Raw genomic sequence first — 27,870 nt, 5'->3', positions numbered from 1 at the left:
TCATGTGCGTCAGAGGGGGGCGGGGTCACATGAGTGTGACACGGCGGGAACTTCTTCTCCGGGCGGCGCGATTGAAATTGAATTCCCCCGCTGTGTGACGCTCTGTGACCCCGCCCCCCTCTGACGCACATGACCTTCTAAGGAGTTTACTTGTGGCGTCAGAGGGGGGCGGGTCCCAGGAGCGGGAACACGACGGCCCAATTCAAATTCAAACGCTGAGTCCGGGGACGAGAAGGCTGGCGGACCGAGAAGAAGACCGGAGAAGACACAAGATGCGTGACCAGAAGGCTGAAGGACGGACGGAGAAGATAGAAGAAGACGTCGGGCAAGATGTGGACGAGAAGATAGAAGCAGCGGAAGAAACCCGAAGGAAAGAAGAAAAGAAGATTTTATTAAAAGATTTGTCAAAAACCGGCTACTGTCATTTTTAACACTTTGACATTTTTTTTGGGGTGAAATGGTAGAGGTACAATTTACCCCATTACCATTTCACATAGGGGGGGGGCCAGGATCTGGGGGTCCCCTTTGTTAAAGGGGTCTTCCAGATTCTGATAAGCCTCCCGCCCGCATACCCCCACAACCACCGGGCAAGGGTTGTGGGGATGAGACCCTTCTCCCCATCAACATGGGGACATCCTCCCCATGTTGAGGGCATGTGGCCTGGTGCGGTTCAGGAGAGGGGGGGGGGCCGCACTCTGTCCCCCCCTCTTTTCTGCGGCCGGCCAGGTCAACGTGCTCGGATAAGGGTCTGGTGTGGATTTTTAGGGGGACTCCACGCCATTTTTTTTTTCAATTTGGGGTGGAGTTCCCCTTAAAATCCACACCAGACCTGAAGGGCCTGGAATGGATATTTGCCGGGAACCGCACGTCTTTTTTTTTTTTTGGTTTTTACGGCGGGGTTCCCCTTAATATCCATTCCAGACCTGAAGGGCCTGGTAATTTAATTTGGGGGAACCCCTACACATTTTCTTGTTTGTTTTATGAATGAATCCCTTTAGAATTGTCAGAGCCGACAATTCATTATAGCCGCGAGTGAATTTTTAAATGACTTTTTTCCTTCAGAATGTCACTTTGTGCAGGGGGAGTTCTAAGTGCGGGAAAAATGCGCTATTTCACATGCTGACATTACACCCCCCCTAGGTACGAAATTTAAAGGAATATTTCACTTTTATTGTTTCACTTTAAGAATTATTAATTTCACTGCTCCCGAAAAAACGGCCGTTTTAAAAAATAAAAAAAGCATTGATACATGTTCCCTGGGGCAGGACTGAGGTCCCCAAACACTTTTTAGGACAAAACTTGCAGATTAGCCTTTAAAATGAACACTTTTGATTTCTCCCATAGACTTCTATAGGGAGTTCAGCGCGGCTTTTCATATTAGTTTCAATGCGCCGGCTGCTGCGCTGGTTCATGCGCCCAATTAAGCCTCCACCCGGAGTACTAATTAATGCATGAACCAGCGCAGCGCACATAGCTTAGTAAATCAGGCCCTTTGTGTTGGTGCAGACATTTCTTCCGGATAACTCTTCAAGGAGAACCCCCGAGACGAACGTAAGGTAACGGTAAGCCCAAATCTAAACCAGCAGCTCCTTCTGGGGTAGTGCTACGTAAGTCTGTTTTAAATGTGATTGTGTAGGAGATACTGGCAATATAATATAAATCATTATGCATTGCTTAAAGTGGATGTAAACCCTCCATACACCCAGTGAAGTGAACAGCCACAGATAATAAACAGAGATGAACCAAATCTACACATGTTTTACATGCAAGTCTGCCGTCTTCACATTTATATACTGTTTAGAAAGTTCAGCTTGTGTTGGGAAACTTTCTCTTCCTGTTTAGCACAGAGTGTGATGTCTGGGCATAGACTCTGAGGCCTCGTACACACGACCGAGTTTCTCGGCAAAAACCAGCAAGAACCTTGCTGGGAGATATTTTTTTGCCGAGGAAAGCGGTCGTGTGTACATTTTCGTTGAGGAAACTGTCGAGAAACTCGACGAGCCAAAAAGAGAGCAAGTTCTCTATTTCCTCGACGGGAGTCTGATTTGGCTCGTCGAGATCCTCGATGGCCTGGTTTTCAACGAGAAACTCGGACGTCTGTATGCTAAGAAACCCGCGCTTGCTCAGATTAAAGTATGAGACGGGAGTAAAAGTAGCATTTGTAATGGAGATAACACATTTTTAAAGCTGTAACAGACTGAAAAGTGCAAATCGTCTCTTACCAAACTTTTATTAAACACGCAAACACATGGAATTAGCAAAAGCAGCCCCAAGAGTTTAGCCAGTGGAATCGAACTTCCCCTGCCGTTGTATGTCACCGCGTTTGAGAACGAGAAGATTTTGGCTTGACTGTGTGTACGCAAAGCAAGCTTGTCGAGTTCCTCGACAAGCCTAACAAGGAACTCGACGAGGAACTCGATGTGTTTCGCCCGTCGAGTTTCTCGGTCGTGTGTACGAGGCCTCAGAGGTGTTTTGTAACAGGGCCAGCTCCCTGCTAAATCTATTTATAGCAAACTCCCCTGACAGAAATGTCAGGCTGCTTTTATCGGATGTGTCCGAGAATTAGTCAGGAGTTATCAGTCTGATGACAGAGGAACGGTTCAGGAGAGAGCTATGTGACTTAGCTCTTAGAAAAGAGATAACAAAATACTGCAGATATATGTGCCCAGCTCAAATTTCATGAATTGGATTTACATCCACTTTAATTAAAAAAATAAATTGAACACGTTTGACATTTTACATTGTGACAGAGTACATGATTCCAGGTATGTCAGTGTGAGATTGGAAAGGTCAGCTTTCCCTGTCTTAGAAAGGGTTAAGCCTGGCCCAACAGGTAAACCTCCTCTCTCTCCCTATTAATTAGCCTGCACCTGATGGAGTCTTGGGAGGGGAGAGCTCAGTGTGAGATCCAGGCTGTGCTGGATGGGCAGACTGAAGTCTGTCTGTGTATCTGAGGAACAAGGTCTGTCAGAACTTATTGTTTATATTGAAGTATTATTTTTGTTTGTTTATACTGGAGGCCGGAATAGCCGCTCCAGTAACCCGTAGTGAGGGACACTACTGTTTAGTTAGCCTCCTAAGCTGGAGTAGGCCTTTTTGTTTGTATTATTATTTTTGATGCAATAAAGCCATATTTATTGCTATTTTGGTGACTTTGCTGCGCTGCATGTTTCACTATTTCTACTAACCCAAGCGACTTTGCCACAAGTGGTGTCAGAAGTGGGATGTTCGCTGTTGTACCGGTCACTTTACAGTTACAGTGGCCTTAAAGGTACAGGACCCAGAAAAATGGAAGATATTGTAAAAGCCCTGTTACAAGCTACCTCTGTGCAGCAAGAGACTAATAGACAGGCTGCTGCCTTAGCTGCAGCGCAACAAGAGACTAATAGACAGGCCGCTGCAGTGCAACAAGAGACTAATAGACAGGTAGCTGCAGCGCAACAAGAAACTAATAGACAGGTAGCTGCAGCAGCTGCAGTACAGCAGGAGACCAACAGGCTCCTGACTTTGCAGATTGAAGCTTTGACTAAAGCACAACAGTCAGACCATGCTGTTCTCAAAGCAACCCTGGATAAGATGACTACCCAAGGGTCTACTAACCCTCCAGCAGGGGGGGTAAGCCAAATACGTGCAAGCAGCTGTATGCAGAAAATGACCCCGGATGATGATGTGGAGACTTACCTACTGGCGTTCGAACGGACCGCCACCCGAGAAGGCTGGCCCCCAGGACAGTGGGCTGGAATCATTGCACCCTTCCTCCTGGGAGAAGCACAGAAAGCCTATTTTGATCTGGATGAGGTGGCTGCTGCAGACTATCCCAAACTGAAAGGAGAGATCCTGGCTCGCTTAGGGGTAACTTCTACAGTGAGGGCCCAGCGTTTCTACAACTGGAGGTTCAAAGAAGGAAAAGCGCCAAGATCCCAGATGTTTGACTTAATTCATCTGGCTCGGAAGTGGCTCAAACCAGAGACTCAAACCCCTGCACAGATTATAGAAGCGCTTGTACTGGACCGTTACGTGAGAGAGCTTCCAAATGGCCTCCGGGAGTGGGTCACTCATGGAAATCCCCTGGACTGTGATAGTATGGTCGCACAAGTAGAGCGGTACCTGTCTACCAAAAATTTGGACCGATCTCTCTCTAGGACGACTGGGAAAACACAGAGAACAGGAGACCGGAGGAGTGGAGTGGAAGCAGACTTCGGATCGGGAGCCCGTTTTTCCAAAACAGACTTTAGAGGTCAAAACCCTGGGAAAGAGGACCACCCTAGGAGTAACTCCATAACTTGTTTTGAGTGTGGCGCCAAAGGACATGTCAGGGCGAGATGCCCCAATCTTTCTGAGCCCATGCAGTGTGGTCTAGGGGAAGATTCCTCTGACTTTTGCGGACTCATTTGTTTAGCAGGCTTGGTAGAAGGGGGACATACCTTCCGAGTACCTGTCCTGCTGGACAAACAAGAGACAGTGGCCCTGGTGGACTCTGGCAGTGCCCTGACTTTGGTAGCCAGTAAATTGGTAAAACCTTGTTGGATACAGAAGCATAGAACCATGGGGGTATTGTGTATTCATGGGTGTACTGTGCGGTATCCTACTGCCAACGTAGAAGTGTTAGTACAGGGCAGTTTGGTAAGGATCGTAGCAGTGGTAGTTCCTCGTCTACCATATCCTTTGATAATAGGAAGGAATTTCCCTAATTTCCATGCTCTGTTACAGTCCCCTGTGATGGGAGAACAAGGGGAACCTGAAGTGGAGCAGAGAAATACAGGGGTCCATGAAGTATTTCCCTTTGCTCATCCTGACTTGTATATCTCTAATCCAAAAAGAGGTAAAACGAGACGGGAACGCAGGGAGAGCAAGCTAAGATTTAATAGGGCTGTCAAGGAAGTCCTGTTGAATCAGCGTGGGGAGCAGTCCAGGAGAGGTGGGGCCCCACGACAGACAGAAGATGAGGCAGAGGTTGGTCAACCGGAACCCCCCCCAGAGGCTACCAGTGAAGGGGACGAGGGGGATACAGATGTCCTGGATATTTCGGGTAGTGGCTTTGGCCGGGATCAGGCAGATGATCCCCTGTTGCAGGAAGCCAGGAGTAATGTTGTGGAGGTTAATGGGGTACCAGTGGAAGGGGTAACGGGAAAGGCCTATCCCTATTTTGTCCTTAAAAATGATCTCCTTTACAGAGTGACCTCCGATGAGGGACAAGAGCTTGAACAACTGGTTGTGCCTTCATCATACACCCGGAAAATCCTGGATTACTCTCACTCTCATCTTCTGGGGGGACATTTAGGGGTGGAGAAAACCCAAGAACGGGTGCTCAGGAGGTTCTTTTGGCCTGGGGTATATGAGGGGATTAAAAGATATTGTGCTTCTTGCCCGGAATGCCAGCTGGCATCTCCCAGACCGAAGTTGAGAGCCCCACTCATACCTCTCCCTATTGTTGATGTTCCGTTTGAGAGGATTGGCATGGACCTAGTGGGTCCCTTAGAGAAAACAGCTCGAGGGCACCAGTACATCCTTGTCATCCTCGATTATGCCACCAGATACCCAGAAGCCATTCCACTACGTAAGGCTAATGCTAAAAGTATTGCTAAAGAGCTGGTTCAGATGTTTACACGGGTGGGGATACCCAGGACATTGCTCACGGATCAGGGGACACCGTTTGTCTCCCGTATTATGAAAGAGCTATGTCAGCTATTTAATGTACAGACTCTGAGAACGTCAGTGTATCACCCCCAGACCGATGGGTTGGTAGAAAGGTTTAACCGGACCCTAAAGGGGATGTTGAGAAAAGTCGTTAGCAGGGATGGGAAGGATTGGGACTTGTTACTTCCTTACCTGTTATTTGCAGTTCGAGAGATTCCCCAAAGTTCTACGGGCTTCTCCCCATTTGAGCTTTTATATGGTAGGCATCCCCGGGGTATACTGGATATCCTAAAGGAAACCTGGGAAGAACAGGGGGTAACTGGGACCAATGTCCTCCAGTATGTTGAAGATATGCGGGTGCGTATGGCTCAGATTGCCCCTCTTGTTCGCCAGCATATGGAGCAGGCGCAGAGTAGGCAGAAGTCCTACTATGACCAGAGGGCCCTAGTGAGACAGTTTGAAAGGGTGGACAGAGTAATGGTTCTAGTACCCACCGCAGAAAGCAAACTTCTAGCACAGTGGCAGGGACCCTATGAGGTCCTGGAAAAACTGAGCCCAGTAAATTATAAAATTAGTCAACCAGGACGCCGGAAGAAGGAGGCCATCTTCCACATAAACCTCCTTAAGCCATGGAGGGCTAGAGAGGACTGCATGGCCACAGTGGGTGACAACCCGCCTGTTCCACAGGCACCTAGTTCTTCAGTGACAATCTCTCCAGAGCTGACACCTGAGCAAGTAGAGGAAGCTAGAGGCCTGGTTGAGAGGAATAGTGATGTCTTCTCCCCTGACCCTGGACAAACCCGAGAAATTACCCATGATATTATTACAGAACCAGGGGTTGTCATAAGAGTGAAATCTTACCGCATTCCGGAGTCCAAGAGGGAAGCTGTAAGGGCTGAAGTCAGGAAAATGCTTGAGCTTGGAGTGATAGAGGAGTCTCACAGCCAGTGGTGCAGCCCCATTGTTCTAGTGCCTAAACCTGATGGGTCCATCAGGTTCTGTAATGACTTCAGGAAGTTAAACGAGGTGTCTAAGTTTGACGCCTACCCCATGCCTAGGGTGGATGAACTGGTAGAGCGATTAGCCAAAGATAGGTTCTTCACCACGTTGGACCTGACAAAGGGTTATTGGCAGATCCCGTTGACAAAGCATGCTCGAGAGAAGACAGCCTTTGCCACTCCTGATGGCCTGTTCCAGTACAGGATTATGCCTTTTGGCCTCCATGGAGCTCCAGCCACTTTCCAAAGGCTAATGGATAAGTTGCTCAGGCCCCATACCGAATATGCAGCCGCATACTTGGATGATGTGATCATTCATAGCCCGGACTGGGAAAGCCATTTGGACAAAGTGCAGGCAGTCTTGGACACTCTTAGAAGAGCAGGGTTGACAGCTAACCCCTCTAAATGTGCCTTGGGTCTAGCTGAGGCTAGATACTTGGGTTACCTGGTTGGCAGGGGACTTGTTAAACCGCAAATGAACAAGATAGGAACTATACAGAACTGGCCCAGGCCGTTGAGGAAAAAACAAGTCAGAGCCTTTTTGGGGATCGTAGGCTACTATCGGAGGTTTATTCCTCACTTTGCTACAAGGGCTGCCCCGCTCACTGACCTTATTAAAGCCAGAAGTTCAGACACGGTAAAGTGGAACAGCAAGGCTGAGGAAGCCTTTGCTGGTCTTCGGGCAGCGCTTTGTGCCCAACCCGTGCTTGTGGCTCCCGACTTTGGGAAGGAGTTCTTTCTCCAGACTGATGCCTCAGAGGTGGGTTTGGGTGCAGTGTTGTCCCAATATGTGGATGGTGAGGAACACCCTGTCCTATATTTGAGTCGGAAGTTGTTACCCCGAGAACAGCGCTACGCCACAGTCGAAAAAGAGTGTTTGGCGATTAAGTGGGCAGTAGAAACACTCCGCTACTACGTGTTGGGCAGACGGTTTACCCTGGTCACAGACCATGCTCCGTTAAAATGGATGCACACCAACAGGGACAAGAACGCTCGGGTTACGAGGTGGTTTTTGTCCCTACAGCCCTTTTCTTTTGTGGTACGACACAGGGCAGGTCTCCTCCACAGTAACGCAGATGCTCTGTCCCGAGTACATGGGTTTGCAGAGGTGGCCGCTTCCCACACAGGTGTTAAGCTGGGGGGGGAGGATATGTGACGGAGTACATGATTCCAGGTATGTCAGTGTGAGATTGGAAAGGTCAGCTTTCCCTGTCGTAGAAAGGGTTAAGCCTGGCCCAACAGGTAAACCTCCTCTCTCTCCCTATTAATTAGCCTGCACCTGATAGAGTCTGAGAGAGGGAGAGCTCAGTGTGAGATCCAGGCTGTGCTGGATGGGCAGACTGAAGTCTGTCTGTGTATCTGAGGAACAAGGTCTGTCAGAACTTATTGTTTATATTGAAGTATTATTTTTGTTTGTTTATACTGGAGGCCGGAATAGCCGCTCCAGTAACCCGTAGTGAGGGACACTACTGTTTAGTTAGCCTCCTAAGCTGGAGTAGGCCTTTTTGTTTGTATTATTATTTTTGATGCAATAAAGCCATATTTATTGCTATTTTGGTGACTTTGCTGCGCTGCATGTTTCACTATTTCTACTAACCCAAGCGACTTTGCCACAACATTTACTAAAAATAATAGCAATAGCATTAGTTTGAACATTGCTGTAAAATAATGACACTGAAGACCATATATAATACACAATGTTTATGTGAGATGTACAAAGAAAACACAATTATACAACTAAATGTAAAGAAAATACAGAAGACATGAAAATCCTGAACAATGTTAACACTGGGCGGAGAAAGATGAGGGAACACTAAATACTGGCTCACGGAGCTCAGAATGGTATTTTCAGGTCTCAGGCACTTAGGGACTCAAGCTTAAGGTTATGAAATATCCCAGAGTTCTCTGTTAAGGCCCTAGCAGTATACATCCTATGTGGATGGCTGATGAATGGCTGGTCTAGTAGAAGTTATTTGCGCTCTCTCCTTGGGTGACTGCTTGCATTGCCTGCTCTGGCATCAAGGATGGGTCAGTCAGGATGGATGTTGATGTGCTAAGCTGACATAAAGAGCTCAACACCGCTGCAATGAAACAAAAGAGAATAAATATATTTCAAGAAAGTTGTTCATAACATTTTCAAGTAAACCTGTCATGAGAGAAACACAAGAACTACCATCTCTCTGAAAATACTAGTTACCCGCCTATTATATTGAACCACTGGTTTTGACCCTGAACAAAGTTGCAGACCAGCAATGATGTACATACTTGTTTCAGGGCATCAGAATTCACAGAAGCCAGTGGGTCAGTATAATAGCCAGGTGAGTAATGCATTAACCACTTAACCCCCGGACCATATTGCTGCCCAAAGACCAGAGCACTTTTTGCGATTCGGCACTGCGTCGCTTTAACTGACAATTGCGTGGTCGTGCAACGTGGCTCCCAAACAAAATTGGCGTCCTTTTTTCCCCACAAATAGTGGTATTTGATCACCTCTGCGGTTTTTAGTTTTTGCGCTATAAACAAAAATAGAGAGACAATTTTGAAAAAAAGGAATATTTTTTACTTTTTGCTGTAATAAATATCCCCCAAAAATATATAAAAAAAACATTTTTTTCCCTCAGTTTAGGCCGATACGTATTCTTCTACATATTTTCCGTAAAAAAAATCGCAATAAGCGTTTATTGATTGGTTTGCGCAAAAGTTATAGCGTTTACAAAATAGGGGGTATTTTTATGGCATTTTTATTAATATTTTTTTTTTACTAGTAATGGCGGCGATCAGCGTTTTTTTTCGGTACTGCGACATTATGGCGGACACTTCGGACACTTTTGACAGATTTTTGGGACCATTGGCATTTTTATAGCGATCAGTGCTATAAAAATGCATTGGATTACTATAAAAATGCCACTGGCAGTGAAGGTGTTAACACTAGGGTGCGGGGAAGGGGTTAAGTATGTTTCCTGGGTGTGTTCTAACTGTAGGGGGGGTGGCCTCACTAGGGGAAATGACTGATCTTCTGTTCATACATTGTATGAAGACGGTCAGGCATTTCTCCCCTGACAGGACCGGGAGCTGTGTGTTTAGACACACAGCTCCCGGTCCCCGCTCTGTAACGAGCGATCGCGTGTGCCCAGAAGTGGGGGGTAACGCGCACACGCCCCTAGTGGCCTGCGTGAGAGCCGACATTATACTACGGGCTCTCGCGCAGGGGAGCCGACTTGCCGCCGTAAAATGACGGTGGGCGGTCGGGAAGCAGTTAAAGTGGATGTAAACCCAGATTTTTTTTGCTGCCACAATGTAGAGTATACGATTTCCTATCATCTGTGCCCAGTCTTGCCACAAAGTTAATCCAGCTCTGAGCAATCCTCTTTTCTTTTTTCAGTGAGATAAGCAGACAAACAGGAGAAAACGTTTGTCCATTCTTCCCCCTTGCTGTGAATGACAGGTTATTTACATATCTTATGCACTAGCCTGAGACAGGCATTATTTTTTAATTCCCACCCCCACTCCTTTTCTGAAGTCATGTGGTTACTTTTCTGGATTTTGACTGGATGTTAGTGATCATAGCAGAATTTAGTGTAAGGAATACATAGGAGAAAATGCATGTTGACAAGGGGAGTGTAGAAAGGATGAGAGTGGGTTTACATCCACTTTAAAGAAGAACTATAGGCAAAACGTTTCTTTTCAATTGGGTAGAGCAAGAGAGGTTTATAACCCCTGTCAGGTTTTTTTTGCCGCCTGTGTTCCATTAGAGATTTCCCTTCACTTCCTGTCTCATAACCAAACAGGAAGCGAGAGGAAATCCCTGCAAATTAGGTGAATTCCTTGAGGACCCCTAGGTCACCAGAACTAGTGTCCCCATTGGAAGGTTTCCCCTCTATTACTTTTCTGGCGACAACCCAAAATTTGGGATTTTCTTTTTCCTTTCACTTTCAATAATATTGGTAAACAGGACAAATTGAGAGAGGGAATTGAAAGGGGCAAAGACAGAAATACAAACTAACAGTTTTTCTAATCCCTCTTCACTCTAGCCAAAACTTTAAAAAAAAAAAAAAAGTTTTTTTGCCTTTAGTTATACTTAGAGCATAGTTAAACTCTTGCACAGTGAGCATTGGCACTATTTACGTGAAACACAACATTTTCCAGACTGGCGTGTTCACTCATTTGAATCCAAAATGCACAATCTTCTGGCATTTTGGTGCGGGTGGAGGGCACAGGTTCACTTACCAGCTGTGTTGCTGCCAGCCTGTCAAACTTCTAAATGAGACGTTGACAGCTGCGTCAGCCAGACGTGACTTCACAGTGCAGTGAGTTGTACTTCTGTTTAGGGCAGTATGACCACAGGGACAAATGTCCACAACACAGACTGCTTGCATTCCGAGTTTTCATCCCTGGGTGCATACTGGCCTAAATGTTGGTACTTCTAGGTGCACCATCTAGCATCTGTCAGCTTCTCATAGAGTATGTGTCACGGATATGCAATAAAGTCTGGCAGCTTACCTGTCTCATGTGTTCATTAGAGGCCCACCCTCTTTCTGGCTGTCTTTTTTATCACCTTCCTCCCTGTATGGCCCCACCCAGGCCATCCCAGGAAGTCTATATTAACTGTTGCACTACAGGTCAGCAGTGTGGTTCAACCTTTGTTTGTAGCTTGTTCCTGTCTGCAGTGTGTTACGTTTACCTTCCTGTGTACCGACCTTGGCTCGTCTCTGACTTCTCCTGTTTGCCTGTTTCCCTGACCCTTGGCCTGTTCCTTGTTTAACCTTGTCTGCCTGTTGCCCCGACCTCGGCTTACCCATCACTATCGCTTGTCCTGGTTGCTGCTTCCCCCCCTCTCCCTGCGGAGCGTGACCTTGGGGACCCCAGGGGTCGCAACCTGGATCCAGCTGCAGCGAAGGCCATATTCACCACCAGAGGCTCTGGTAAACACAAAGCTGGGTCTTGGACTCCGCGCCCTGGGGAATCTTGGGCTCACGCTTCCTCTTTGATCGCAGCAGTGGGCCATAGGGTTCACTATCCTGTGGTGCATCCCTGACCCCAACGGGGTGCACTTGTCACCTGGCCACAGGTGACCTGACAGTATGACAGGCTGCTGGCAGCAGGGCTGGACAGTGCACCTGTGCTCTCTTCTCATACCTAAACACCGAGCCCTAAGACCCCTTTAACACTGGGGCGCTTATCAGGCACTATATCGCTAAAAATAGCACCTGTAAAGCGCCTCTCAAGCCACCCCAGTGTGAAAGCCCGAGTGCTTTCACACAGGGGCGGTGCACTTGCAAAATGGAAGAAAAAAGTCCTGCAAGCAGCCTTCTTTCCCAGTTGATGGCTGTTATGGGGAAACGCGTCGGATGGAGCCACTTCTGTGACGTCTGCATGCACCAGCCAGCTGGCGAGGTCCGGGGCCGTGTTTGTTTGCTACACAATCTGCTGTTTTTGAACTTCATAAATAAGTGCGTTACTATGTGCAAAAAATTGGAATGCTTTAAAATACTACACTATGAAGAGCTTCCTTGTTCCTTTTGCATGAGAAAAATTGAGGACCTCCTTTCTCCATATGCCGGGCTAACAACCCATTATTGGTTTGGATGAGCATAAGGCTAAACCCTCCACGGATGATAATCTATCCCTTCTGCGACACTCAGGGATGTGTGGAAACAAAAAGCAAGTTTGATCTCTATAATCTGAGATCCAAAGTCTATGGTAAGAGGCATAAATTTGGCGACGGTTTTGCACGAGCACCCTGCCTTTGTTTGCTGCAGCTCTCTTTCTGCGCTTCCGAATCACTGGGACAATTTATTTTCATTTAAATGGACTGTCTTTATTTTATTTTATTTTTGATGACACATTTATTTATTTTTTGCACTAATGGATTCTTTTGAAAATTGTGATAATTTCTAAAGTTTATATCATATGCTTTTGCTGATGTTTTGTTTCGGATGCGCATCTGGTCACTTTTTTATTAACTTCTTGAGTCCCTATATTCAGGCTTACTGGGTAGCGGCTCTCTTAATTAATTTGAATATGTTTTGAATACACTTTAAACGTGGTTGTATTTTTTCATTTTGCATTCGGGATTCATAGGGCCAGATTCATAGAAGAAATACGCCGGAGTATCTACTGATACTCCGGCGTATTTTAAAATTTGCCGCGTCGTATCTTAATTTGTGATTTACAAACAAGATACGACGGCATTTGGCTAAGATCCGACAGGCTTACGGCTTCGTACGCCTTCGGATCTTAGGCTGCAATACTTCGGCCGCCGCTGGGTGGAGTTTGCGTCGTTTTCCAGCGTCAGGTATGCAAATTAGCTTTTACGGCAATCCACGAAGCTACTCGCGTGCGTTACGTCGTCGCAAGTCGTTTTTTCCCGTCGCAAAGTTAAGACTGCTTTTTCATGGCTTAAAGCGGTGTTTCACCCTGCAGAACAACTTTTTAGCATAAAATTCGGCATAGTAGCGCAAGCTACAGTATGCCTGTCTTAATTTTTTTATCCCCGTACTCACTGTTATATCGTACATAGAAGATTCCGACTGCCCGCGGGGAATGGGCGTTCCTTTCAAGAGGGAGGGTGATTGACGGCCGGCTCTGGCACGTCACGCTCCCCGAAGACAGCCGGAGTAGGTCTCGGCTCTTCACGGCGCCTGCGCACAGACTATGCGCAGGCGCCGTGAAGAGCCAAGCCTATTTCGGCTATTTCCGGAGAAGCGTGACGCGCCAGAGCCGGCCGTCAATTACCTTCCGTCTGGATTGGAACGCCCATTCCCCGTGGGCAGTCGGAATCTTCTATGTACGATATAACAGTGAGTACGGGGATAAAAAAATTAAGACAGGCATACTGTAGCTCGCGCTACTATGCCGAATTTTATGCTAGAAGAAAATTTTTTTTATTTTTTTTTTATAGGGTGAACCCCTGCTTTAACTTTACACCAGCCATGTTAAAGTATGGCCGTCATTCCCGCGTCGAATTAGAAAAAAAAAAAATTCGGCGTAATTACGTTACGCACGTTGCCATTCACAAACACGTCGGGGCGCCGTAATTTCGCGCAAAGCACGTCGGGAAATTTACTAACGGAGCATGCGCAGAACGTTCGGCGCGGGAGCGCGCCTAATTTAAATGGTACACGCCCCATTTAAATTAGGCGGGCTTGCGCCGGACAGCTTTACGTTACACCACCGTAAGTTTACACGCAAGTGCTTGGTGAATCAGGCACTTGCGCTGAAAACTTGCGGCGGTGTAACGTAAAGACCATACGTTACGCCGCCGCAGTTTTTGCTGAATCTGGCCCATAGTTTTTAATGTGAGGTTTATTACTTCACAGTTAATTTGCTTTTGGTGGATAAGCGCAGGATTTTGTCTGTTTTAACAAATTAATATTGTATTGAAGTAAATATGTAGTATGAGCCAATATAATACATGCAATATATATTCAATGAGTTAGCCAATCACAATTCAGCTTTTATCAGTTTAGAGTGGCTTGTCGTGAGAAAATAAGCAGTCACTGCTCCTTGATCTCTGCTATTTAAGCCCAATAATTTATTTTAAATGCATTTGGTTATGTGATGAACATACTGCTTTTAAATAAAATGGCATAGTAAAAAAAGATATAATATAAACTGTTTCTGTATTATTTTCAGTGTACGTGTGTTTATTTGCAACAAGAAAATACCCTTGTACTATGTCCTCTTATAAGCCATCATTGATTTACTATATACTTACTAGGCCTCAGGGCAGGCAGGGAGCAGTGTTGGTCCAGCCAGTCCAGAGCTGTTTCCCTGAGATCCGCCATACTCGCTGTGGACACCATACGATTAAATGAATCAAACAGAGGACGGATAATGAGGCTGAACTTTGGCTATGTTAAGGAACACACACAGTGTACATACAATTTTCAATTATACTGTAAGGTGGTTTATTCATATATGCATAGTTGCCAACATTTGAAAAAAAATTCCAGGGACACTTTGCAGCACAGCTATGAACATGCCGCTGCGCTCGCGACCAATGGCTCTGCATCTTAAAGGGGACATACCTGGACGCCCATGTGTGCAGCCGTGCCGTCGCCGTACATCGTTGTGCGGCGGTTGGCAAGCCGTTAATCCTTATCAACTGTCATTGCATGCATTGTGTAAACTAAAAAAAATATTTCTTAGGCCCGGTTCACACTGGTGCAATGCGAGAACCCTCCAAATCCACTGTGGGTTCCCGCATCGCACCCGATACGAACTGCTAGGGAGTGTCATTATATGTTACCGACACCCCCAGTTCAGCTGGGGACCCTTACATCAGGGTCCCCTGAGGGCCCCCTTACATCAGGGTCCCCAGACAGTCACACCCCCCCCCCCACTTCCAGAGGTTTCCCTGTACCTGGCTAGTCTCCGTTGTGCACCTTGAACACCCAGGACTTCTCCATAGGTGAGATGGGAGGCAGTGATCGGCGGCTTTATAGTGCCCACAAGCCACGGGATCTCCCTGGGGCTTGTAGTTCTCTCTCTGACTGTATCCACTGAAGAGGGGAGGGGCCTCTAACCCAGGCATGTATCATCAAAAGTGTAGAAGCAGAGCTGCCGATCGCGGCCTTCCATGTCCCCCCTTGTTAGGGTGACCACATTTCCAAAACTGCCATTCAGGGACACTTTTGCCAAGGACCAGGGGGGGGGGGGGGGGGTGATTTGTCAGGTGAATGGCTGTTTTAGCACTCATATCATCCCAACACCATGCTTGATATGGTGTCAGGATCATAGGTGTGCGCACAGGGTGTGCCAGGGCCCACCCTAATCACCTTGTGTGCCACAGAATCCCCCTGTTTGGACCCCTGGTATTTCACTGAAGTCCTCTAATGATTCCTAAAAAAAAATTAAAATTCTGTAAAAATAATAAAAAACAAAATAAAAATGAAAAAAATAATCATACCGTCCACTGCTCTACCAGTCAGTCACTTTGAGAGGCAGCTGACCTACCTGTCCACTACGCTGACCTACCTGCCCACTAAGGATGAGCTCCGGCGTGTTCGCATAGAACACGTGCGGAACCCGCCAGGAAGTGAGCACAGCGCTGCGCTAATAGCAGCCAGGGAGACATTTCATGATCCCTGCAGCCGAGCATCGGGACAATGTCTCCCTGGCTGTGATTAGCGCAGTGCCGTGCTCACTTCCTGGTGGGTTCCGCACGTGTTCTATGCGAACACGCCGGAACTCATTCTTACTGCCCACTACCCTGACCTACCTGCCCACTACCCTGACCTACCTGCCCACTACCCTGACCTACCTGCCCACTACACCGACCTACCTGCCCACTACACCGACCTACCTGTCCACTACACCGACCTACCTGTCCACTACACTGACCTACCTGCCCACTACACTCTGTCTTGCAGTACTCAGACTACTGACTACATCCCCTCAGGTAGATCGGGGGATTTCACTCACCACTCCAGGCCAGGACTCCATCCATAGATAACTGCTATCCACCAGTCCCTGCTTCTTGAGGGTGACATAACTGAGCCATGAGGAAAGGGATAATTTGAGATGGATCACTATTCACTTCAGAGGAAGCACTCCTCCTCCGCAGGCCATGTTCTCCACCAGCAGCCTCCACACGCTCGTCTGCACCGAGCACCGCCCCTCCCACTCACACACACGGACTGCCTGAGGAATCATGGGGGACAGGACAGGCTGGACCAGACCACTGGTGTCCCTGGGCGGGGGGGGGGGGGGGTGCAGGTGCTGAGGACTGGATTGATTGATTTATTGATTGTGCACAATGATAATAGGGGCTGCTGGACTCAGAGCCTGGAGGAAGTCACCCTGGGATAGCAATGACATTCAGTCATTCACAGCAGCGCAGAGGCAGGTTTGGAATGAGCACTGGCTGCTCACCCCCACGCTACACTACTGGGCTGGCCCGGACGGATGACGGTGGAATGACAGGGCCCAGTCCCATCTTCTCCACCCAGTGTGCTTGCCAGAGCCCAGAGCACAGCGTGACATGGCTCCCCGCCTCCGCGCGCTGACTACAGAAGTCAACACGCTGAGGCGGGGAGGCGTGTCACGCTGTGCTCTGGGCTCTGGCAAGCACACTGGGTGGAGCAAGATGGCCGCCGCTCCGGAGCTAGGCCAAAGCCGGGGACTTTCCTAGGCTCCGGAGCGCTCCGTGGATCGGTGACGATCCGTTTCACCCCTACAACCGGGACAAGTCCCGGCAGGCTAAATTAGCCGGGACTAGGTCCTATTTCACGGGACTGTCCCGTTAAAAACGGGACAGTTGGCAAGTATGATATATGTTCTAATGTCACTGCTGCCAAAAAAACTGCTAAAGATTGTAAAAGAAGATTCCACAGAAGCTAACTTACAATATAGCCTGATTGTCGGGTCCATGTAACACACTGAACATGACCAGAAATGAATGTAGAGGTTGTGCATAATTGAATAAGCAATGACATTCTGTATTTCATCAGTAATGCTTCCTGAGTTGTTTAAACTTGCATAATAAAATAGTAAAGTAACCCTCCTAGCCTTTAAATCACTTCCTTCTCCTCCCCAGGACTACATGTCCCATGTGATATTGCTCCTCACACATTCACAAGTACTTACTGACATGTATACACAGTGCGCACACATACAGTTCACTACATTGTCTGTACCGAAATGTAAACAAATACATTCTGTATTAAGGCCAAGTAAGTTGAGACCAGGATCTAAAAATAGATCCAACAGTTGAGACCAGGATCTAAAAATAGATCCAACAGTTGAGACCAGGATCTAAAAATAGATCCAACAGTTGAGACCAGGATCTAAAAATAGATCCAACAGTTGAGACCAGGATCTAAAAATAGATCCAACAGTTGAGACCAGGATCTAAAAATAGATCCAACAGTTGAGACCAGGATCTAAAAATAGATCCAACAGTTGAGACCAGGATCTAAAAATAGATCCAACAGTTGAGACCAGGATCTAAAAATAGATCCAACAGTTGAGACCAGGATCTAAAAATAGATCCAACAGTTGAGACCAGGATCTAAAAATAGATCCAGCAGTTGAGACCAGGATCTAAAAATAGATCCAACAGTTGAGACCAGGATCTAAAAATAGATCCAGCAGTTGAGACCAGGATCTAAAAATAGATCCAGCAGTTGAGACCAGGATCTAAAAATAGATCCAGCAGTTGAGACCAGGATCTAAAAATAGATCCAACAGTTGAGACCAGGATCTAAAAATAGATCCAACAGTTGAGACCAGAATCTAAAAATAGATTTATTCATTACATACATAGCGCTGTCATTTTACGCAGTGCTTTACACATCTACAGTATATTTCCATCAGTCCCTGCTCTCAGGGAGCTTACAATCTAAAGGTCCCTAACTCACATTCATATACATATTAGGGCCAATTTAGACAGGAGCCAATAACCTACCAGCATGTCTTCGGAGTGTGGGAAGAAACAGAGTACCCAGAGGTAGCCCACGCAGGCACAGGGAGAACATGCAAACTACAGGCAGGTAGTGCCGTGGTTGAGAATCAAACTGAAGAACCTAGTGCTGCTAGGGGGAAGCGCTAACTACTTAGCCAGTGTGCTGCTCACACTGGAACAGTTGAGACCAGGATCTAAAAATAGATTGAACAGTTGAAACAGGATCTATAAATGGACCCAGGATCTAAAAATAGATCGGACAGTCAAGACCAGGATCTAAAAATAGATCAAATAGTTGAGACCAGGATCTATAAATAGACTCCGGATCTAAAAATAGACCAAACAGTTGAGACCAGGATCTAAAAATAGATCCAATAGTTAAAACCAGGATCTTAAAAAAGATGGTAGTGTTGAAACTAGAATTTAAAAATAGACTTGGGATCTAAAAATAGATTGAACAGACCAGAATCTAAAAATAGATTTTCTTATACTTATATAGCTCTGTCATTTTACACAATGCTTTACACATATACAGTATATTGTACATTCACATCAGTCCCTGATCTCAGGGAGCTTACAATCTAAGGGTCCCTAACTCACATTCATATACATATTAGGGCCAATTTAGACACGAGCCAATAACCTACCAGCATGTCTTTGGAGTGCGGGAGGAAACAGAGTACCCAGCAGGTACATGCAGGCACAGGGAGAACATGCAAACTACAGGCAGGTAGTGCCGTGGTTAAGAATCAAACTGGCTAACCACTTAGCCAGTGTGCTGCTCACACTCAAACAGTTGAGACCAGGATCTAAAAATAGATTGAATAGATTGAACAGTTGAAACAGGATCTATAAATGGACCCAGGATCTAAAAATAGATCGGACAGTTGAGACCAGGATCTAAAAATTGATCGAACAGTTGAATCCAGGATCTAAAAATAGATTGAATTGTTGAAGCAGGATCTACAAATAAATTCAGGGTCTAAAAATAGATTAAACAGTTGAACCAAGATCTTTAAATAGACCCAGGATCTAAAAATAGAACCGTTCTGTCAGATTTTTTCCGTTCAGCCCACTGGGTTGAACAGAAAAAACACACAGTATTGTGTGTACCAGGCTTTAGGCAGGCCATACGTTGTGCAATTTTCTTTCCTTCAACCACGGGCCAAAGGGTTTTCCCGCATCCAATTCGCATGGCAGGAGATCGTGACCGGCTCTCTAAGGAGACGGTTCACACATCTTCGCAGCGGCTCCGGTGCGAATTGCACAGGAGTCCTCTGTGTCTTTCGGTCCATTTCAGGTCCAAATTCAGCCAAATTTGAGCTAAAATTGGGCCTGAAACAGCGAATGGAGACACACCGGACTCCTGCTGTGAGCCGCTGCGTGCTGTAGCGTGAACCCAACCTAACTGCGTATTAGCAGCTCCACTATACGTTGAAGGATACCAGCCAAAACTTCCAATTCTGCAGCGTCCTGCTCTGGACATAATTCTGAAACATTTGTTGCATATGCTGGAAATGCTGGTGTGTGACTGGAACTCCGGAGGCTGGCAGCTGCTGCTGGCACAGGCTGTTAAATAAACACACAGAACATTATTCTACTTTTTATATACAACTGATAAGGCACACTGCAAGTTGTGTGAAAAAATAAATAAAAAAAAGTATCTGTTCAGCTGTGCACAACACTGTGCTGACTCCATGTGAAAATGGATGGATTACTGCAAAGCATAATAAAAAAAGAACACTCCACTTTTCGTAAAAAAAAGAAAAAAAAAAGAGAAAGATCATGTTCCTTCCCCTGCTAGACAGGGCTGTGCTGTGCAGCAGAGCAGTGTAAACCACAGGACTGGATAGACCTTCAGCATGGACCCGCAGTGACAGACAACTCAACCAATCACTGCTGTTACATGTAAACAAAGAGCCAGGGAAGAGGATACTTAAAGTGGTTGTAAAGTGAGAAGGGTTTTTATCTTAATGCATTCTGTGCATTAAGATAAAAAGATTTCTGTATGCAGCAGCCCCCTTCAGCCCCCAATACTTACCTGAGCCCCATCTCGATCCAGCGATTTTGCACAAGATTCTTGGCTGTCCAGTTCTCCCCTCCTTATTGGCTGAGACAGCATCAAAGCACCATTGGCTCCCGCTGCTGTTAATCAAAGTCAGTGAGCCAATGAGGAGATTGAGGGAACTGCGGCTCAGCTTTCGTGCCCCCATAGCAAGCTGCTTGCTGTGGGGGCACTCAACAGGAGGGAGGGGCCAGGAGCATCGAAGAGGGACCCGAGCAGAGGAGGATCCGTTTCCCCCCAAAAATAAGACCGGGTCTTATATTAATTTTGCCTACAAAAACACACTAGGCCTTATATTTGGGGATGTCTTATTTATTTACGGTATGTACAATGACTTTGTACCAAAGCTATAGCAGCTGCTAGTGATAATCGCAAAAGAATCCAGCAGGCTGGTTGTACCCAAGTTAATCAATCGCTCAACTTAATACATTCAGCCTGCCCCAGGGGCAGAATGACAACTCATGGGGCCCCTGGGCAATAGGAGATTATGGGGCCCCTGGGCAATAGGAGATTATGGGGCCCCTGGGCAATAGGAGATTATGGGGCCACACAGTATACACACACACATACAGTATACATACACAGTATACACACAACTCATGGGGCCCCCGGGCAATAGAGATTATGGGGCCACACAGTACACACACACAGACACACAATATACATACACACAGAATATACATACACGACTGAAAAGATACTGGAGAGGCGGGGCAGCTATAATCTTGGGATTTTTTAAAAAAACACATGGGCAGATCCTCAGAGCAAGTACGCCGGCGTATCTACTGATACGCCGGCGTACTTTCAAATTACCCGCGTCGTATCTTTGGTTTGAATCCTCAAACCAAGATACGACGGCATCTGGGTTAGATCCGACAGGTGTACGTCCTCGCACGCTTTCGGATCTAAAATGCAATACTTCGGCGTCCGCTGCGTTGCGTTCACGTTGTTTTCCGCGTCGGGTATGCAAATTAGCTATTTCCAACGATCCATGTCGTCTCTATTTGGCTTTTTCCGGCGTATAGTTAAAGCTGCTGTTTTGCGGCGTATAGTTAGACTCGCCATGTTAAGTATGGCCGTCGTTCCCGCGTCGAAATTTGATTTTTTTTTCGAAGTCGTACGTGAATCGGCATGGACGTAATTCACGTCCAAGTTAAAAAAATGACTTTGTTGCGACGTCATTTAGCGCAATGCACAGCGGGAAATTTAGAAACGGAGCATGTGCAGTTCATTCGGCTTCATTTAAATGAAACACGCCCCCTAATCGCCAATTTGAATTCCGCCGCCAGAGATACACTACGCCGCCGTAACTTACGGCGCAAATTCTTTGGGGATTCGAACCGGCAAAAAGTAAGTTACAGCGGCGTAGCGTATCTCTGATACGCTGCGCCCATCTATTTCTATGTGAATCTGCCCCACAGATTTTTACATACTGTCCCTTGTTTTACTGAGGATGGCAACCCTGATGGGGCCCCCTAGTGGCATGGGGCCTTCGGGCAGTGCCCGAGCACCCGGGTGGTCAGTCCGCCCCTGGCCTGCCCATTAACTGTTCCAGTTCCTGCTGAACCGGCTGAGATTCAAACCATGTATGGCCGACCTAAATTTAACCTAGTATGGGTAGAGAATGTTTTCTTAATCTCACAGCCCTCTCCTGTGGGCCATACAACGACAATGATGTTGATCAAAGTGTCATCCATGCCAACTGAAAATGTCTAAAAAGGGGTGATGATCATCTCATGTGTATTGGCCATTTTACCTCTGTCAAAACTCAATGGTGGAGAAGACAGAGAGATACAGAACAAATCTGTTCTGAGCTGCAATGAATGTCTACTTCTACTTAGACAATAGGGTTGATTTACAAAAGGAGTAGAGATAGATGGTTTTCACTTTGCAAATCGATTGGGTGGTCAATGCAGACAGAGCTTCACCGTATTCATTAAGCTAAGTCTACTTTCATGTGAACATTCTCTTCTCCCTTAGTAAATGAAACCCGGTGCCTCAAGAGATCAGTAGCCAGGAGATGCTGGTGTACATACAGCCGCTGTGACAGAATGCTTTCTGATAAATTGTTGCCAGTAAAAAATAAAAAATAAAAAAAATTAACAAAAACTCCAAAAAGGATACTGAAGTGATTGTGTTATACATTTGTTGTGTAGTATATACTTTAGGCCAATTAGACTAATATTATTAACAAATGAGTCTTTATACTTACTTGATGTTATCGCTTAGCTCCTGCACTTGGTGACGCAGGCGTTGGGCTTCTTCCTGTAGCTGGGCCCTCTCCTGCTGCAGCTTATAGATGTAATCTGCTGTCTTGTGCAAGGTGGTCGCCTTACTAAGCTGTGGAGATCAGTAATGTCATTAGTTTATGTCACCTTCTTATCTACCTGCTTCTCACCTTGGTCCAAACACCCTTTTTGGCATCCTGACCTAAACTCAGGGGCACCTGGTACCAACAATAACTTTAAAGCAATATTAAACCCACAACCAAAAATGTAATATACTGCAGCTTAAAGGTATTGTGTTTTTTTTTTTTAAATAACAACTATACTTACCTTCTCTGTGCAGTTGGTTTTGCACAGAGCAGCGGGACTCTCCTCTTCCTGTGTCCCTCTTTGCTGCTCCAGGCTCCTCCCTCCTGACGAGTGACCCACAGTCAGCAGCTTTCTATGGGGGCACCCGAGCCGAGTCAGAGCTCCGTGTGACCATTCAGACATGGAACCCTGACCTGCCCTGCCCCCTTTCTCCCCTGATTGGCTAACTGACTTTAATTGACAGCCGCAGGAGCCAATGGGAGGGGAGTGTTTAATGAACTAGCAGATTTAGATACACTAACAAATCAAGGCCATGCTCCAGCTTAGGCCTCGTACACACGGGCAAGAATCTCGTCAGGAAAAAAACGTTGTTTTTCCCGACGAGATTCTTGGCAAGAATCTCTTGCCGCCTGAGTGTACCGCGGTTCTCTTGAAAGGCAAGAAAGTGGCGACGTCATCGCGTACGACTAGCATGCGCTCGTCACATTCGATGCCATCTTGCTTCACCCTACTTATGCCGTGGAAGCTACCGCGCATGCGTCAAAGTCATTTCGAGCATGTGCGGGTTTCCACGGCGACAGGTAAGTATACACAATCTCGGGTTTCTCGTCGGGAAACAGGCTGACAAGAATCTTGATGAGAAAATAGAGCGCAGGCATTCTATTTTTCTCATCGAGATTCTGGCCAGATTTCCCAACGAGAAACCTGAAAGCCACGTACACACGACCATTTTTAATGGTCTAGAAAAAACAACGTTTTTTAACCCGATTATTGTTAAACCGGCCTTGCCTACACACGATCGTGAAAAAAAAATGCTCTAGCAAAGCGCGGTGATGTACAACACGTACGACGGGACTATAAAGGGGAAGTTCCATTTGGATGGCACCACCCTTGGAGCTGCTTTTGCTGATTTCGTGTTAGTAAAAGTTTGGTGAGAGACGATTCGCGCTTTTCAGCCTGTTACAGCGTGACGAATGTGCTATCTCCATTAGGAACGCTAGTTTACCAGAACGAGCACACCCGTCTCATAACTTGCTTCTAAGCATGCACGTTTTTTTCACGTCGTTAAAGCCCACACACGACAATTTTTTACAACGTTAAAAACGACAACGTTAAAAGCGACGTGAAATTTTTTAGCATGTTCTAAATTTTTAAAAGCCATTTTTTACATCGTAAAAAATGCTCTGGAGCCCACACACGGCATTACACTTCATAAGCAGTTTAGTGGAACAGTTTTGGATCATTTACATAAATAAATCACAGTAAAAACTATAACCGCTGCTCCATCTCTCATTTTCCATTTTTTGTGGGATTAACAAAAATGCAGTGGAGTGACCAGGGAAAAAAGGTGGTAAGTTAAAAAAGGGGGGGGGACGGGGAGAAAAGGTGAATTTGAATGTTACTTCATCGTGGCTCCAGCCAATCACAGTAGCGTAGCCCGCGAACCCAGAAATAGCTCTGGGAGACATGTCGCCGGTCACAGCGGTGTACAGGGATTGCTGCATCAGCTTCCAATATAAGGTAAGTATTTCATAATGAGCTAGTATGCGATGCATACTAGCTCATTATGCCTTTGTCTTGCAGGTTTTTATTTTATTTATATGGGTTTACAACCACTTTAACACGTTGTTGTTATTTTAATTTTATTTTTAAACAGGGATTACAATCACTTTAATATAAAAGTTGTGGGTGCTTCTGTATCTTTGGACAGGGTGATGCAAAATTGTGGACTTTTTAACTTTTCTTTTTACTTTGACTAATATTAGGCGTCTTGTCAAGTCTGTTTTAAAGCAGAAGTTTTACAGTACTTGCAAACGTTTGATTTGGGGTTTAGGTTCACTTTAACATAGATATGATTCTTAGGCCTCGTACACACTACCGAGGAACTCGTCGTAAATGAAACATCGTTTTCCTCAACGAGTTCCTTGTTAGGCTTGTCGAGAATCTTGACAAGCTTTCCTTGCATACACACTGTCAAGACAAAATCTCGTCGTTCTCAAACGTGGTGATGTACAACACGTACCATGGCACTATAAAGGGGAAGTTTGATTCCACTGGCGCCACCCTTGGGGCTGCTTTTGCTAATCTCATGTTACTGCGTGTTAGTAAAAGTTTGGTGAGAGACAATTCGCGCTTTTCAGTCTGTTACAGCTTGACGAATGTGCTATCTCCATTACAAACCCTAATTTTTCCGAAGGCGCGCTCCCATCTCATACTTTATTCTGAGCATGCGCGGGTTTCTAAGCATACACACAAACGTGTTTCTCGTCGCAAAACAAGCCCAACGAGAAACGCGACAAGGAAATTGAGACTCCCGACGAGGAAAAAGAGAACTTGTTCTCTTTTTTTCTCGTCGAGTTCCACGACAGTTTTCTCGACGAAAAACATACACACGACCGTTTTCCTCGGCAAAAAAGCTCTGCCACCAAGTTTCTTGATGGATTCTGTTGAGGAAAACAATCGTGTGTACGAGGCCTAACCTTTAAAAATTATTTAACACTGAAGTATTATTTGATTGCTGTTAAACATTGTTTAATAAAGCGTGATCCAAGCAGTAATAATAATAATAATAATAATAATAATAATAATAATAAAAAAAAAAATGATTATTTCAATTAGAACCCTTAATATTTGCTAATGAAGAAAATAAACCGTGTTTTCTAGTCTGTAAATAAGTAATACAATTACAGCAAAGTACAGAGGGGCTCCATCAGTAAAATCCTATCCTCATAGCATGCATTGACATTAGTGTGTAATACCTTGTTACTGTGCTGTCCATGCAGACTTGTCACCAGACTGTGCAAGGTGTCAAATCCAAGTTTAATGTTGCAGCGCCTCTTCTGTTCGGCAGAGATGTGCGTTATGCGTCTGCTCTCAACCTGCAAAGACACACAGATGTCGTACACACTGAAGACTTAATTAAACATTGCAACATTTTTAAATTAAACAAATGATCTGCATTACATTACTTTCCAGAGAAGGGCATCAAAACGAATAAAAGGGACTGGCGGACATTAGTTATGAAGAAAGGTTGCGAGCACTGAACTTATTCTCTCTGGAGAAGAGAGACGCTTGAGAAGGGTTATGATTTCAATGTACAAATACCGTACTGGTGACCCCACAATAAGGATAAAACTTTCCCGCGAAAGTGAATTTAATACGACACACGGTCACTCATTAAAATTAGAAGAAAAGCGGATTAACCTTAAACTGCATAGAGGGTTCTTTACTGTAAGGCCGCGTACACACGATCGTTCAAAACCGATGAAAACGGACTGAAGGACCGTTTCATTGGTTAACCGATGAAGCTGACTGATGGTCTGATGTGCGTACACACCATCGGTTAAAAAAACGATCGTGTCAGAAAGCGGTGACGTAAAACACACGACGTGCTGAAAAAAACGAAGTTCAATGCTTCCAAGCATGCGTCGACTTGATTCTGAGCATGCGCGACTTTTTGACCGATGCTTTTGCATACTAACGATCGGTTTTGACCTATCGGTTAGGCGTCCATCGGTACAATTTTAAAGCAAGTTCTCTTTTTTTTGACCGAAGGATAGCTGACCGATGGGGCAAACGCACGATCGGTTTGGACCGATGAAACGGTCCTTCAGTCCATTTTCATCAGTTTTGACCGACCGTGTGTATGCGGCCTAAGAGCGGCAAGGATGTGGAATTCCCTTCCACAGGCGGTGGTTTCAGCAGGAAGCATCGATAATTTCAAAAAACTATTAGATAAGCACCCGAACGACCACAACATACAGGGATATACAATGTAATACTGACATATAATCACACACATAGGTTGGACTTGATATACTTGTGTCCTTTTTCAATCTAACCAACTATGTAACTGTAACTATATAATTAATGTCTAGCAAAAACAGTTAATTTTCATTTTGGCTACCGTTGGGAAAGTATTAGAACCCCTGGCAGGTTTTATCTGCTATCCAAGTGAGTAAATTCTCTAAAAGCAACACAGACAGAATACATTTTTATTTTTTTAGAGGAAGGCTAGAACCCCTGTCACCTTTTTATTGTTGTCCTGATGAAAACACCAGGTCAGGGAGTTGGGGGAAATCTCTATGGGAGACCCAAATAGCAGTACTGCACCCCTTCTGTATTAATGTGCTAATTATGGATATTATTTACACCATCCAATTACTTTTTTTTTGTTATTTATTTTGAGCAAGAATGCAGCTAACATTAGGGTTGGCTGCAACGTTTGGCCAATGGGATGGTACAGATCAGCAGCTGCTTTAATAATACAGTGGCAAATCAAATTAGCGACACAGGGCCAGATCCACATAGAAATAGATGGGCGCAGCGTATCAGAGATACGCTACGCCACCGTACCTTACCTGGCGTTATTTCGAATCCTCAACGATTTCGCGCCGTAAGTTACGGCGGCGTAGTGTATCTCTGGCGGCGGAATTCAAATCGGCGATTAGGTGGCGTGTTTCATTTAAATGAAGCGCGTCCCCGCACCGAATGAACTGCGCATGCTCCGTTTCTAAATTTCCCGCCGTGCATTGCGTTAAATGACGTCGCAACAACGTCATTTTTTTTTACTTAGACGTGAATTACGTCCATCCCTATTCACGGACGACTTACGCAAAAAAAAAAATTCTAATTTCGACGCGGGAACGACGGCCATACTTAACATGGCAAGTCTAACTATACACCGCAAAATAGCAGCTTTAACTATACGCCGGAAAAAGCCGACGACGTAAGAGAATGCGACGGCCGCGTGTATGTTCGTGGATCGTCGGAAATAGCTAATTTGCATACCCGACGCGGAAAACGACGTGAACGCCACCCAGCGGACGCCGAAGTATTGCATCTTAGATCCGAAGGCGTACGAGGACGTACACCTGTCAGATCTAACCCAGATGCCGTCGTATCTTGGTTTAAGGATTCAAACTAAAGATACGACGCGGGTAATTTGAAAGTACGCCGGCGTATCAGTAGATACGCCGGCGTACTCTGTCTGTGCATCTGCATCTGCCCCACAGAGTCCAGTATTGAATGTCATACAGGGAGTGCAGAATTATTAGGCAAGTTGTATTTTTGAGGATTAATTTTATTATTGAACAACAACCATGTTCTCAATGAACCCAAAAAACTCATTAATATCAAAGCTGAATATTTTTGGAAGTAGTTTTTAGTTTGTTTTTAGTTTTAGCTATTTTAGGGGGATATCTGTGTGTGCAGGTGACTATTACTGTG

General features: G+C 45.7%; 1 protein-coding gene across 1 annotated transcript in view; it reads right to left on the bottom strand.

Moving 5' to 3' along the window:
- Nucleotides 1-8,321: 8,321 nt before the first annotated feature.
- MLXIPL (MLX interacting protein like) overlaps nt 8,322-27,870 on the bottom strand; it is a 187,254-nt gene continuing 167,705 nt past the window's right edge. The window contains exons 13-17 of the mRNA XM_040338321.1: nt 25,401-25,520; nt 22,320-22,447; nt 19,488-19,611; nt 14,353-14,482; nt 8,322-8,716 (exon numbers count right to left, since the gene is read on the bottom strand). Coding sequence (XP_040194255.1) covers nt 8,595-8,716; nt 14,353-14,482; nt 19,488-19,611; nt 22,320-22,447; nt 25,401-25,520 — 624 coding nt within the window. The 3' untranslated portion in view covers nt 8,322-8,594. The remainder of the gene's footprint in view (nt 8,717-14,352; nt 14,483-19,487; nt 19,612-22,319; nt 22,448-25,400; nt 25,521-27,870) is intronic.

Source organism: Rana temporaria, chromosome 2 (assembly GCF_905171775.1).
Source record: "Rana temporaria chromosome 2, aRanTem1.1, whole genome shotgun sequence".
Taxonomy (NCBI): Eukaryota; Metazoa; Chordata; class Amphibia; order Anura; family Ranidae; genus Rana; species Rana temporaria.
This window is presented reverse-complemented; position numbering and strand designations above follow the sequence as displayed.